Source organism: Xenopus tropicalis, chromosome 2 (genome assembly GCF_000004195.4).
Source record: "Xenopus tropicalis strain Nigerian chromosome 2, UCB_Xtro_10.0, whole genome shotgun sequence".
In the NCBI taxonomy this organism is placed as follows: Eukaryota; Metazoa; Chordata; class Amphibia; order Anura; family Pipidae; genus Xenopus; species Xenopus tropicalis.
The window spans coordinates 170,813,308-170,828,307 of record NC_030678.2 but is presented as its reverse complement, the minus strand read 5'-3'; the positions used below and the strand labels follow the sequence as shown (position 1 = coordinate 170,828,307).

The window sequence follows — 15,000 nt, the reverse complement described above, 5'->3', positions numbered from 1 at the left end:
TGGATTAACCAATTCCTGGAGCAAATTAAAAAACTGATAGAGATTGCCTCTTTCCATTGCTCCTCACAGAGGCCTGGGATGTCTCTCAGCCATGGAGTGGAACAGGGCTGGACAATGAACATTAAGAAGGCATATAGGATTGCCAAATATATATATATATATATATATATATATATATATATATATAGATAAATAAAGGATGTCGGCACTCTTAGGATTTCCACAATAAGGCAAAAAAAGTAAAGTTTTTTTTCAAATGCAAGTGGTGAGATTTATTGTTTCCAACGTTTCAGTCCTTTACTAGGACTTTCGTCAGGGAGTGCAGGAAGGCAAAGACATTGGCGTTTTTTAAACATATTTTGGCGCCAAGACATAGTGTTGCTAAGCAACCGAACATCAACAAAACAAAACAGTGCTAGTGTACAGAGTAAAAGGTAAATGAATAAAGAGAATAGATAAGGTAAGAGTGTGTATGGTGTCATAGATCCGCCTGTCATCCCAGCGCCATTAAAGCGCTAACTAAAAAATACTTACAGCCCATCGCTTCCTGATCGTCAGACAGTGATCGGCTCCTGACAGGCAGGAGCTCATTGCGTGCGCACGCAGTCGGGACGGCAGCAGAGGGGCCAGCGTTGCTAGGGGGCCGTGAGTGGTGGAGACGCCGTGCTGCGAGCAGGCAGTGCTCCCCCTCCTGGGCACATTTAGGTGAATACGCTCCAAGTATAGCGCTCACGCAGCGCTCCGTTTGCAGACCTCGGGGAATGCACATACTTGGTAACAGCCGAGTAGATGTGCACAGTCCCTTGTCCTGTATAGCGGGTATTCAATGGAGATAGATGCCACCACTAGACAACGCATCCCAGGCCTATCCATGCCCCCCGCGGGGCAAGTTCAAAGTAATGCACGTCCCAAAGTTATTAACCCCAAAGGGGTAAATGCAATAGGTGTCACTGTCCAAACGAACAGCCTCATACGCATGAGGCACTATGAGCGGGCATGTGGGGGTACAGCCTGCTACCCCTTAATCGGATTGGGCAAATAGAAGGTGTTTAGGCAGAGTATACACCAAAAGCACACATCTCAAGGAAAAGAAAGAAAAAGGTATTAAAATGAGCAGGAAGATGCCTGACTTTATAACATTATAATAGCATGCAGCTTTTCCGGACAATATGAGCAAATCACCATTATTATATTCCAGGTAGGAAGAGGTTACAGCTTAGCCGATAATATAGGCAAAGAGGAGACAGATATGCATTGTAGTTTAAGGGCGAAGAGATACAATAGCAAATATTACATTGAAAGTAAACTGGTTTTATACAAAGTAGCCATCAGTGTACACAGGTGTAGACGGAGTGATATTAGATGAAGCATCCTAATGGCAATGTTTCGTTAAGGCCCTTGGGGGATACACAGTCCAATCTGTGGATCCATCTTGATTCTCTCTGCAATAATGCTTGGTCCCTGTTCCCTGCTCTTGGCAGAGGGGGTTGAAAGTCAATGGCCATACACTTAAAGGTGGGTAAAGGGTGCTTCAATTTAAGGAAATGTCTCGCTACCGGTTGGTCTGCTTTGCCCTCTTTTAGTGCTCTGCTCACTGCAGAGCGGTGATTTCCAATGCGTTCACGTAGGGTAGTAATGGTTTTGCCCACGTAATAAAGTCCACACGGGCAGGTAATGATGTACACAACGTATGTGGAGGTGCATGTCAGTCTATGGTTGATCCTGAGTCGTTTGCCAGTAAGGGGATGAGGGAAGTCAGGACCTGTGAGCAGACATCTACAAGTGGTACAATCGGGACACTTGTAACAACCTAATTTCTTATATGTAGATAGCCAGTCAGTCTGAGTTTTAGAAGGCCCTTTGAAGTTCGTTTTGACCAATAAATCCCTCAGGCTACTGCTTCTCTTATAACCCAGCATTGGCTTATCGGAGAGATACAGTGATAGCGTTTCATCCTGGCTAATCATTGACCAGTTTCTCTGGATGCTTTTAGATAAAGATGACGATGTAGAGCCATATGTAGTAGTAAAAATAAGAGGGGTAGTTTGATTCGCAACTGTTTTCTTCTTGTTGATCAGTTCGTCCTGAGTATGTAGAAGTGCCCTTTGCAGTTGTTGGTTTAACTGGATGTCAGTATAGCCTCGTTCAAGGAACCTTTTATACATCTCGTTAAGTTGTATTTTCGCTGTGTCGGGTGAGCTGTTATTCCTTATTACCCGCAGGAATTGTGAGTAGGGGATACCTCTAACAGTAGCTGGGGGGTGGTGGCTGGTAGCATGCAATATGGAGTTGCGGTCGGTGAGTTTACGAAAGAGTCTGGTACCCAGTCCTGGACCCGACTTAAAGATGTTTAAGTCTAGAAAATCAACATTGTCTTCATGGTAACTCAAAGTGAGTTTGATGGGATTATTCAGGGAATTCAGTTCCTGATGAAAACTTAGCAAGCTTTCCGCCCCACCTGTCCAGATGAGGAAGAGGTCGTCGATATAGCGATGTGCTTTTGGTGTATACTCTGCCTAAACACCTTCTATTTGCCCAATCCGATTAAGGGGTAGCAGGCTGTACCCCCACATGCCCGCTCATAGTGCCTCATGCGTATGAGGCTGTTCGTTTGGACAGTGACACCTATTGCATTTACCCCTTTGGGGTTAATAACTTTGGGACGTGCATTACTTTGAACTTGCCCCGCGGGGGGCATGGATAGGCCTGGGATGCGTTGTCTAGTGGTGGCATCTATCTCCATTGAATACCCGCTATACAGGACAAGGGACTGTGCACATCTACTCGGCTGTTACCAAGTATGTGCATTGCCCGAGGTCTGCAAACGGAGCGCTGCGTGAGCGCTATACTTGGAGCGTATTCACCTAAATGTGCCCAGGAGGGGGAGCACTGCCTGCTCGCAGCACGGCGTCTCCACCACTCACGGCCCCCTAGCAACGCTGGCCCCTCTGCTGCCGTCCCGACTGCGTGCGCACGCAATGAGCTCCTGCCTGTCAGGAGCCGATCACTGTCTGACGATCAGGAAGCGATGGGCTGTAAGTATTTTTTAGTTAGCGCTTTAATGGCGCTGGGATGACAGGCGGATCTATGACACCATACACACTCTTACCTTATCTATTCTCTTTATTCATTTACCTTTTACTCTGTACACTAGCACTGTTTTGTTTTGTTGATGTTCGGTTGCTTAGCAACACTATGTCTTGGCGCCAAAATATGTTTAAAAAACGCCAATGTCTTTGCCTTCCTGCACTCCCTGACGAAAGTCCTAGTAAAGGACTGAAACGTTGGAAACAATAAATCTCACCACTTGCATTTGAAAAAAAACTTTACTTTTTTTGCCTTATTGTGGAAATCCTAAGAGTGCCGACATCCTTTATTTATCTACAGATTTTATAGCTCTGGCACCTAGGTTTACTCTCATTTTTATGGTGTGCCTCCCACTCTGGACTATATATATATATATATATTGATCCAGATTTGTGTCTAGCTTGACACTGGGACTTAGTTTAGTCCTGCACTAAAGCTAACCATCAACATATACGGTGTTGTGCCTAAATCACAATAGAAGCCTATGCCTTAAGGTGGCCATACTTGTAAAGATCCACTCGCGGTCACCAAGCAAGCGGATCTTCTCCCGATATCCCCACCTACGGGTGGGCGATATCGGGGGAATTCAGGCTAATTCGGTCGTTTGGCCCTGGATTACAATCGGCCCGTGTATGGGGGCCCTTAGGCAATCTAAACACTAATGCTCAGCTAAACTTACCTTAATAGTTCCAGATGTCTTTAACATACTACCAAGGATTTATGCATTAAATGCTTCTAAAAAATCAAATTTTCTTCCATTTCAATCTTAAAACCACTTTAAAATGTGCATGAACATTCAATGTAGACACGCGGACGCATGGATTCGCCCATGTACCAACACACCGTAACCTTGGGAGATCTCCGACGCAGCCATCGCCATTGAAAATCTTATTTAGCTGATGCATTGAGTATCAGTCCAGCTATTTCAATTGAATGATTATTTATTCACTGGACACGGATCAAATACATGCCATGAAAATGCTGAACTGCACTTTCTCTTTGCTTTTAATATAGAAGTAAGAGGAAATTTGCTGATCAATCACTGAGGTGGCACTGCGGCCCATTCATCATATTGATACGTTAAATCTTTCACGGACTAATTTCCAGTATGTATATTTAAGGAGAGAATGTATAAATATTACAGGAGCAAAAATGGGATTGATTGCGCTTAATCTTCTGTTGGAACGAGCCATAGTGCCGCCATAAATAATGTAATAACCGCATATCAAATCTGCTAGATATTTAGGTTTGGATAACTTAACAAAATGCCTCTTGTCCATTCTCCAGGTTGAGGTCTAATTGTAGTCAAACCAACAGTCTTCAGTGTAACTTATCATCATTATACTGTATATTAGGTTGGCGCACCAAATCAAATTCCATACAACAAGCAGGGTGCTCACTTTAGGAGGGGGGCTACCTGTAAAGGATTCGGCAGCTTATCGGCCCATGTAGGGGCGGGAACGATGGGCCTGCCCGACCGATATCTGGCCTGAAATCGGCCAGATATTGATCGGGCAGGTTAAAAAATGTAGTTGGATCGTGGACCGCATTGGCTCCTTCATGCGGTCCCCGAACCGACTGTGCCCATTACCACCCCAGGGCCAAATGACTGAATTAGCCTTAATTCACCCGATATCGCCCACCCGTAGGTGGGGATATCGGGAGAAGATCCGCTCGCTTGGCAACCGTTGCCAAGCGAGCGGATCTTAAAGTGTATGGCCACGTTTAGTCCCCACGGAAATCAGGTAATAGATTGAGGAACAGGGCTCATCAAAATACATAAAAACAGAAAAATCTTCCAAAGAGGGACCTTTTCCTGGGGAACATTCATCTATTTTCTTAATGCATGTGCCCTGATGAAGGCCCCTCTTTGTGGGGTTGAAACGCATTGGGTTTTTGTATCTAAGATGCAAGATCTAAGATGTTTTCTATTTTTCTATATCTTGGTGTGCCCTGTTCCTCAATCTATTACCCTATAATCTATTAGACATGAGACATTTGTAGCGTAGTCGGGTTCAAATCCCACCATAATCCAGTTTCTTCTCAACTCATTGAGGGATCACACTCTGTTGAAGGGTATGAACAAATAGTGGGCAAAATTAGTTTCTTTATATCCGTGGTTCTCAACCTTCCTAATGCCGCGACCCTTTAATACAGTTCCTCATGTTGTGGTGACCCCCAACCATAAACCATCCGAAATATGTGTTTTCCCATGGTCTTAGGCGACCCCTGTGAAAGCGCTTTATAAATAAATGTTAATAATAATAGACATTATAATTCATTATAATTACCTTCATTTCTTTCAGGGTGGAGAGAAAGGAGAGAGCTCGTTTAAAGACTGTAAAATTTAATGCCAAGCCTGGGGTTATCGATTCCAGAGGGGTAAGTGAAATCGTAAATTGAAAAATATTCTCCGTTGTTATTAAAAATCTCAGAAGCTCCTCGGTGGGCACGTCGTGCTTCGGTGTATTTGCTCCAGATATTCCTGATAAAAATCGGTGAAATAAATCAATTTAAACAATTGAACTAAACCCAACGCCAATTGATATCCTTGCTATTAATACAAAAGTTAGTAATTAGCCGAAAGAACTCCGAATCAATGCAGGCCTGCCACGTTTTCCCGTTATCTAGAACAATGCCGCGACTCTAGGCAGTAAAACGCCCATTACAGTAGAACCATAGAGTTTGAATCGAAGGGGGCACATTAAATTGTTCTATTGAGAGCTCCAATGTACTGAAATAATGGCGAGTAATTTAATTTCATCTCTTGGTGGAACACAAACCGACGCTTCAGATCAGCGACTGCAAATGAAAAAAAGGGAAAATGAGAACTGAAAATAATAGTTTAACACATTTGGTGCTACATCTCAAAATCACATAAGGGCTCATTTATTGAGTGATTTTGCACCAGTTGCACCTTTGTTAGTGCATATGGTGAAAGTAGCCCTCTTGCTTGTATTGACGCCTGAACACCTGACCAGCACAAATGTACTTTTTGTCCATAGAATTATGGGCAAATAAGGGGTTTGCAAGGAGATACCAATGTTCCTTAGACAGGCACCATTTCCAATCCATGTAAATCTTGAGTTTTTGGGGCATTATTATTGGTGCAAGGTACGTTATGTTATGGGCAGGGAAAACATGGTGCCTACAGCACTAATAATCAAATGTAAATACTATATAACCGGACTGGCCCACCAGGATACCAGGAAAACTCCCGGTGGGCCCAGGTGTCAGTGGGCTCTTCTGCTCTTGACCATTTGGCCTACTTCGTCTTTTCCTATTTCTGAATGGGAAGAAAGAGGAGACATAGATGGAAGGATAGATGTTGCATGTAAATAAAAGAGACTGGGAGAATAAAGAGGTTGGGTGAGGAAAGGAGGAAAAATAGTTTGGAGAGTGGTTTTATGGTCTAAGGTTTTCTGATGGGCCCCTGGGGTCCCTGTCCGACACTATATATAACCAGTTGGTACAACCTAAGGGCTTTCTGTTGGCTGGGAAACATAACTATGGTTGACTATGAAGATTTTCATTCATCCGGGTCATTGTATATCTAGTATAAATAAATCTAAAGCAACTGGACTTGATAAGTAATCATTGAAGACGTTTCACTACTCATCCGAGCAGCTTCTTCAGTTCAACTGACTGGTATGGGAAGCCCTCAGCATATGTACTCTTCCACTAATCCAATCACCTCTCTGAAGAGTTACAGTGCCATTGTGATTGGATTAGAAGATTGGAAGAGTCCATATGCTGAGGACTTCCCATACCAGTCAGTTGAACTGAAGAAGCTGCTCGGATGAGTAGTGAAACGTCTTCAGTGATTATATAACAAGTCCAGTTGCTTTAGATTTATTTATACTAGATATAACGATGGTTATTAATTGCCCATTTTTTCCATATACCTATCATTGTTGTGACAGACTGTTTAAAGACTCTCTTTGTAACTTTAATTTAGTAAAACAATACAAACATTATTACTAAGCCACCCTGAAGTGTTGAACACATTACTACACTTATCTAAATATGCTTGTTGTTTATAACTTAAGAACTTGGTCTTGTTTCTTTGTAGTATCAGTTTATACATGAGTATATAAGAGCAGAATATAAGCAGTAATTGGGGGTAAGGAAGGGGGTTGGATTATACTCTTCTTTAAATTGAGAGACCCTAGTGAGTAGGCAGATACTAGGTGAGAGGAAATGGTACCCCATTCCAGGCAGATGATCTTGAGGTAGAAGTCCCTGTAGGGCACATTCAGGTGGCAATGGCTTTTCTGCTATAGTAGATAAGGAAGATGGGAAGGCCTGGTCAGGCTCTTTAATCCCACCTTAGTAAAGGGGTGTAATGGTGCCCGGAACCTGAGGCAAAAAGTATCAGTTGTATGGAGTGTTGAAGGCAACCAACTGAAGATCTTCCAAATCAAGCCAAGGAAAAGCGCTCCACAATAAGGGATAGTTAGTTTGAAGCTAGATCTGTCATAGCTTATCCCAAGGCCAATTGGCAGCAGTAGGTTAACTAGTTAAGAAGTCTGAGGCTAGAGAGGGAGACAAGTGGGTCGGAGTAGGCTTTCTCTGTTCTACAGAGAGAGCATCTGGTTAAACCCCTTTGAAAAAGGCATTGCTACAAACTGGTTCCAGACAAATATGAAACCAACTTATGGGGTACTTTTTATTTCTTAATGACACTGTTACACAGCAAATAATTCCCTCTGCCATTTAACCTTTTATTCTTGAACCAACAAATGTATTTGTAGCTGTAATATTGGTGTGTAGGCGCCATCTCAGTGCCTTGTGCCTGAGTCTGAGCTTTCAGCCAGCGCTACACATTAGAACTGCTTTCAGCTAACCTATTGTTTCTCCTACTCCCATGTAACTGGAGGAGTCCCAAGCCGGACTTGGATTTCTTACTATTGAGTGCTATTCTGATACCTACTGGGAGCTGCTATCTTGCTCCCTTCCCATTGTTCTGCTGATCGGCTGCTGGGGGTGAGGGGGGGGGATATCACTCCAACTTGCAGCGCAGCAGTAAAGTGTGCCTGAGTCTGAGCTTTCAGCCAGCGCTACACATTAGAACTGCTTTCAGCTAACCTATTGTTTCTCCTACTCCCATGTAACTGGAGGAGTCCCAAGCCGGACTTGGATTTCTTACTATTGAGTGCTATTCTGATACCTACTGGGAGCTGCTATCTTGCTCCCTTCCCATTGTTCTGCTGATCGGCTGCTGGGGGGGGGGGATATCACACCAACTTGCAGCGCAGCAGTAAAGTGTGAGTGAAGTTTATCAGAGCACAGGTCACATGGCTGTGGCACCCTGGGAAATGAAGAATATGGCTAGTCCCATGGGAAAAACAGATTATAATGCAGGATTCTGCTGGAGAAGCTCTATTAACTGATGGGTTTAAGAAAAATACATGTTTTCCCATGACAGTATTGCTTTAACATGAATTAATCACCTCTGCAACCTCCCACGCCGGTATTGTTTCTCTCTTGCGTTGTTAATACCATCCTTTTGTCCACCCCTCCCGTCTCTGATTGTGACATTTCGAAAATTACATAATTGTGTAGAGGAGGCATTTAAAGTAATCTGAAAATATTAGCATTTCCTGCGTGGCATTTTGTTTCCATTATTCTCCCGGGAAACAATAGATTGTGAGACACTTTGCACATCAGAGATTATTCATCAAAAAAAGTGCAAGTCTAATGAATTCCTTATTGTAGATATTCTCTTTGTTTCTACGGAGCAACGATACAAAATGGAGAGGGACACAGGAAGCCACTATGGAATCCTCTCTCACTATGTAGACAGGGTCCAGGGGCACCAACTCCAGACCCTCAGCTCAGGGAGCGGATAGACAACAAGGGGGCACCCAGTCACTCAAGGATTTCACAAGGGCCACAAAACTAAAAGTAAATAAAGTATTTATTTTATTACATGTAAAGGAGAAGGAAAGTCATTTTGGCATTTTACTGCCAATAGAGTCGCCACATTAGTGCCACCTAGAGCCCTATATTTATTCTGCAGAAAGCTTTACCATACCTGAGTAAACAGCCCTAGAAGCTTTCTCTGCTTGTTTAAAATAGCAGCTGCCATTTTAGCTTGGTCTTCATAGCTTCTGGTGGCATAGACCACACATTTTGTTGGGAGGGGGAGTGAATTCTTATGGGAAGGGGGAGCAGAAGAAGGGAGAGAGGAGAGAGCTCTGGGAATGAAGGATTTTGGATACTGAAGAACATGTTTACAAAAAAGAAGACAATAAATCCTGTGTTTCTTTTGATAGAGGACTCAGTGCAGCATTACTGTGAGTGCTTATGGCTGTAGTTACATAGACCTTTCTGATTAAGCTTACTGAGTTTTTACCTTTCCTTCTCCTTTGAAAGTTCAGCATTTCCAGCGGCCCATACAAGTCGTAGCAGTTTGTACCCGTGCCCATAGCTGGACATCCTGCCCTCCAAAATCTTGTGAATAAATAAGTTATTTTTCAACCTTAATCATAATGACACTTTATTTATTTTGTAAGATTATAGACTAATGTGTTATAGTTAAATTCATACCTTCCCCTTTAATATCTATTTGCTTTCTTTGCCTCCTATGACTTCTAGATCATTCCTGTTCCCCAAGTTCAGGTTTAAATCCCACTATTGTTCTTTCTGTTCAGCTTTTTTTCTTAATTTCTCTTCGTTTTCTCTCCCCGGCAGCACAGAGAAGCCGTTGCCGTCATCAGTTCTAGTTAATTGTCTCTGAGGTTACTGTCAGCCAGTGTTAATATACTGTAGATTTGTTGCAGGCTGTTGTATTTTTAATTGATCGTAAGAAGACGGGATGGTAGCACGGAGCTTTGAGAGCCTCTCGGGTCTTCCAGCTTCTTCTTGTGCGGCCTGACTTTATTGTTCGTAGAACTGACGAGCTGTTAGGGGAGATTCTGACTCAAAACTATTCCCTAAATCTATATTTATGCTTCATTAGTACCATGCTAACGGCTCTGTATGGGGAAAAGCTTGGGGACACCTGCCGTCCAGCATTTTATTCCAGAAGTAAGGGTATTTAAATAATGTTGGTCCTATCTTCAACCTCAAAGCAGCCTTTGCTATCTAGTCTTCTGGGAAGGTTCCACTAGATGTTGGAACGTATTTGGTGGCATTTGCAAAGAAGCTTGGCATCGATGTTGGGCTATCAAGCTTGACTCTCCGTCAGCATTCCAATTCCAATGGTTCTGTGGAGGCCAGGCAGAAAACCCCTTCTGTATGGACCTTACTTTGTGAATGGGGTTAATATCCTGCTGAAAAGGCAAACAGGCTTCCCCAAACTGTTCCACAAAGTAGGAAGACAGAATTTGCATTGCATGGTGTAGTGGCGCCAGTGGAGGCTGTTGCTTAAAAAACCCCAACACAATTGATCTAATAATTAGAAGGCGAATCCACAAACCTTTGTCCATCAACAGTCCATTAATAATACAGACTGGGGGTAAAGCCGGCTATACACACACCTATGATAACGTACAAAACCTCGTTTTGTACGATATTCGGTGCGTGTATGGCGACTCGGCGAACGATATCACAAAAGGCTGCGGATATCAGTCGACTCACTGATTGGGCAGGTTAAAAGATTTTGATGGGGCACCATTGAAGGCGCCCAAGCAAAATCTACCTTCAGGGCTGAATCGGCAGAAGGAGGTAGAAATCCTATTGTTTCTACCTCCATATCAGATGATTCAGCCCTGAACGTCAGTGGATGGTGGGAATGATCTTTCGACCGATGGTCACACGAAAGATGGCAAATCGTCTCGTGTGCGGCCAGCTTAAGAGTTGTGCAAGAAATACATGTACAATATACAATTACATCCAAGATGAAGTGCCTCTGATAAGGAAATAAGCCATAATCCGATAGTTCTTTATTATAGGAGAATAAATAATTGAACACAATGTTCAGGCAAGTCTAAAGCTGGCCATACACATGAAGATTTGCTCATTTGGCGTGGTCAGCAAATAAGTGTATCCGGGCCCAATATGGCCACCTATGTGCTGGGCCCTGTCAGGCCAACCCAATCCTTTATCCCTCGGGCCAACAATAGGAGGAGGATATGGTCTTTGTCCTTACGGATTTTTTAAACCTAATTGATGGATATTTGTATGTATGTATGTATGTATATATAACTTTATTTATAAAGCGCCACAAGGGTACACAGCGTTATACAATCTTACAGAATACACAATTACACACAGGGAGGACAAGTGATATAATAAATACAATAAATAAGTATAAATACACAGGGAATAAGTGCCATGTAGTATGAGACACAGTAGGAAGGAGGTCCCTGCCCCGTAGAGCTTACAGTCTAAGTGGTTGTGTAACATACAGGCACAAACTGGAAGGTAAGAGGCACCAGGTATGGGTATTTGCCCCGTAGAGCTTACAGTCTAAGTGGTTGGGTAACATACAGGCACAAATTGGAAGGTAAGAGTGCACCAGGTATGGGTATTTGCCCTGTAGAGCTTACAGTCTAAGTGGTTGGGTAACATACAGGCACAAATTGGAAGGTAAGAGTGCACTAGGTATGGGCATTTGCCCCGTAGAGCTTACAGTCTAAGTGGTTGGGTAACATACAGGCACAAACTGGAAGGTAAGAGGGCACCAGGTATGGGCATTTGCCCCGTAGAGCTTACAGTCTAAGTGGTTGGGTAACATACAGGCACAAATTGGAAGGTAAGAGTGCACTAGGTATGGGCATTTGCCCCGTAGAGCTTACAGTCTAAGTGGTTGGGTAACATACAGGCACAAACTGGAAGGTAAGAGGCACCAGGTATGGGCATTTGCCCTGTAGAGCTTACAGTCTAAGTGTTTGGGTAACATACAGGCACAAACTGGAAGGTAAGAGGCACCAGGTATGGGTATTTGCCCCGTAGAGCTTACAGTCTAAGTGGTTGGGTAACATACAGGCACAAATTGGAAGGTAAGAGTGCACTAGGTATGGGCATTTGCCCCGTAGAGCTTACAGTCTAAGTGGTTGTGTAACATACAGGCACAAATTGGAAGGTAAGAGGCACCAGGTATGGGCATTTGCCCTGTAGAGCTTACAGTCTAAGTGTTTGGGTAACATACAGGCACAAACTGGAAGGTAAGAGGCACCAGGTATGGGTATTTGCCCCGTAGAGCTTACAGTCTAAGTGGTTGGGTAACATACAGGCACAAACTGGAAGGTAAGAGTGCACTAGGTATGGGTATTTGCCCTGTAGAGCTTACAGTCTAAGTGGTTGTGTAACATACAGGCACAAATTGGAAGGTAAGAGTGCACCAGGTATGGGTATTTGCCCCGTAGAGCTTACAGTCTAAGTGGTTGGGTAACATACAGGCACAAACTGGAAGGTAAGAGTGCACTAGGTATGGGTATTTGCCCTGTAGAGCTTACAGTCTAAGTGGTTGGGTAACATACAGGCACAAATTGGAAGGTAAGAGTGCACCAGGTATGGGTATTTGCCCTGTAGAGCTTACAGTCTAAGTGGTTGTGTAACATACAGGCACAAATTGGAAGGTAAGAGGCACCAGGTATGGGCATTTGCCCTGTAGAGCTTACAGTCTAAGTGTTTGGGTAACATACAGGCACAAACTGGAAGGTAAGAGTGCACTAGGTATGGGTATTTGCCCCGTAGAGCTTACAGTCTAAGTGGTTGGGTAACATACAGGCACAAATTGGAAGGTAAGAGTGCACTAGGTATGGGCATTTGCCCCGTAGAGCTTACAGTCTAAGTGGTTGTGTAACATACAGGCACAAATTGGAAGGTAAGAGTGCACTAGGTATGGGCATTTGCCCCGTAGAGCTTACAGTCTAAGTGGTTGTGTAACATACAGGCACAAATTGGAAGGTAAGAGTGCACTAGGTATGGGCATTTGCCCCGTAGAGCTTACAGTCTAAGTGGTTGTGTAACATACAGGCACAAATTGGAAGGTAAGAGGCACCAGGTATGGGCATTTGCCCTGTAGAGCTTACAGTCTAAGTGTTTGGGTAACATACAGGCACAAACTGGAAGGTAAGAGGCACCAGGTATGGGTATTTGCCCCGTAGAGCTTACAGTCTAAGTGGTTGGGTAACATACAGGCACAAATTGGAAGGTAAGAGTGCACCAGGTATGGGTATTTGCCCTGTAGAGCTTACAGTCTAAGTGGTTGTGTAACATACAGGCACAAATTGGAAGGTAAGAGGCACCAGGTATGGGCATTTGCCCTGTAGAGCTTACAGTCTAAGTGTTTGGGTAACATACAGGCACAAACTGGAAGGTAAGAGTGCACTAGGTATGGGTATTTGCCCCGTAGAGCTTACAGTCTAAGTGGTTGGGTAACATACAGGCACAAATTGGAAGGTAAGAGTGCACTAGGTATGGGCATTTGCCCCGTAGAGCTTACAGTCTAAGTGGTTGGGTAACATACAGGCACAAACTGGAAGGTAAGAGGGCACCAGGTATGGGCATTTGCCCCGTAGAGCTTACAGTCTAAGTGGTTGGGTAACATACAGGCACAAATTGGAAGGTAAGAGTGCACTAGGTATGGGCATTTGCCCCGTAGAGCTTACAGTCTAAGTGGTTGGGTAACATACAGGCACAAACTGGAAGGTAAGAGGCACCAGGCATGGGCATTTGCCCTTAAGCGCAGGACTGGGCAAAATAATGTTTTAGTGCTTCATTTGAAGATGAGCTGCTGACTCAGTCTGAAGGGCTGCCTGTGTAAAGCCTGCTTAACTTCTATATTATCACCTTCTTCAACCCCAATAAGCTACACTAGAGGCCTCCACTCTAGAACCCACCCACCACTAGATCACATCCATTCCTTATCAAGACCACTTCAGCCTGAACTTCATCCAGTACTGGGTGCATAAGGTACAGGGTAGTGGTACGGTGTAAAGATGTGGTGGTCAGTTCACTGAATAAGTTGCATGGAGATAAGAAAAGAGTGGCAAGTAGTGGTGATTTAGGTGAAAGAACCGAGATTGAAATGAATAAAAAGAACCAAAATGGCGGGCATGGGGAGAATAATGGTTTCAGAAGCAGGGAACCAAAGCTGAAGGAATTGAGAGGAGAGAGCAGTGTGCTACACTGATACAATTGCATTTAACCCATTATTGTTTGCAGGCCATCGGCACACTGGCCATAGACAGGGCTAATAACCGAAACTCATTGGTTTCGAGGACAATGAAAAGATCTGCTGAGGGCTAAACAGATTAGCAAAGATATTTATGATCCTCTCAAGCGATGGCTTCCGCTGAAGTTCATTACCGTAACGGCATAACCGCGAGAATTATGAGATAAAATATATCGGCTTCTGCCTCTGAAAGAGCATCACTGTATTCTCTGAATTATAATTATTTCTTCCAGTCAATTTAATCTCCAGTCTCAAAACAGCAGAATTTAATATTTACAGTTAGAGTTTAACTATGTTAGTGTCTCGGCTAGTGTGTGTGTGTATCTGTGTGTATCTGTGTGTGTGTGTCTGTGTGGGTGTGTGTGTGTGTATCTGTGTGTATCTGTGTGTATCTGTGTGTATGTGTGTGTGTATCAGTGTATGTGTGTGTGTGTATCAGTGTATCTGTGTGTATCTGTGTGTGTGTGTCTGTGTGTGTGTGTGTATCAGTGTATCTGTGTGTGTGTGCGTGTGTGTGTATCTGTGTGTGTGTGTGTGTATCTGTGTGTGTGTATCTGTGTGTGTGTGTGTATCTGTGTGTGTGTGTGTGTGTATCTGTGTGTGTGTGTGTGTATCTGTGTGTGTGTATCTGTGTGTGTGTGTCTGTGTGTGTGTGTGTATCAGTGTATCTGTGTGTGTGTGCGTGTGTGTGTATCTGTGTGTGTGTATCTGTGTGTGTGTATCTGTGTGTGTGTGTCTGTGTGTGTGTGTGTATCAGTGTATCTGTGTGTGTGTGTGCGTGTGTG

The 15,000-nt window shown here is 43.7% G+C and overlaps 1 protein-coding gene across 5 annotated transcripts in view; it reads left to right on the top strand.

Moving 5' to 3' along the window:
• Positions 1-15,000, top strand: part of dlg2 (discs large homolog 2) — a 615,655-nt gene that overhangs the window by 557,482 nt on the left and 43,173 nt on the right. For all 5 annotated transcript variants that reach the window (XM_018091766.2, XM_012958043.3, XM_031897354.1 and 2 more), the window contains one exon: positions 5,394-5,469. In XM_018091766.2, coding sequence (XP_017947255.1) covers positions 5,394-5,469 — 76 coding nt within the window. The remainder of the gene's footprint in view (positions 1-5,393; positions 5,470-15,000) is intronic.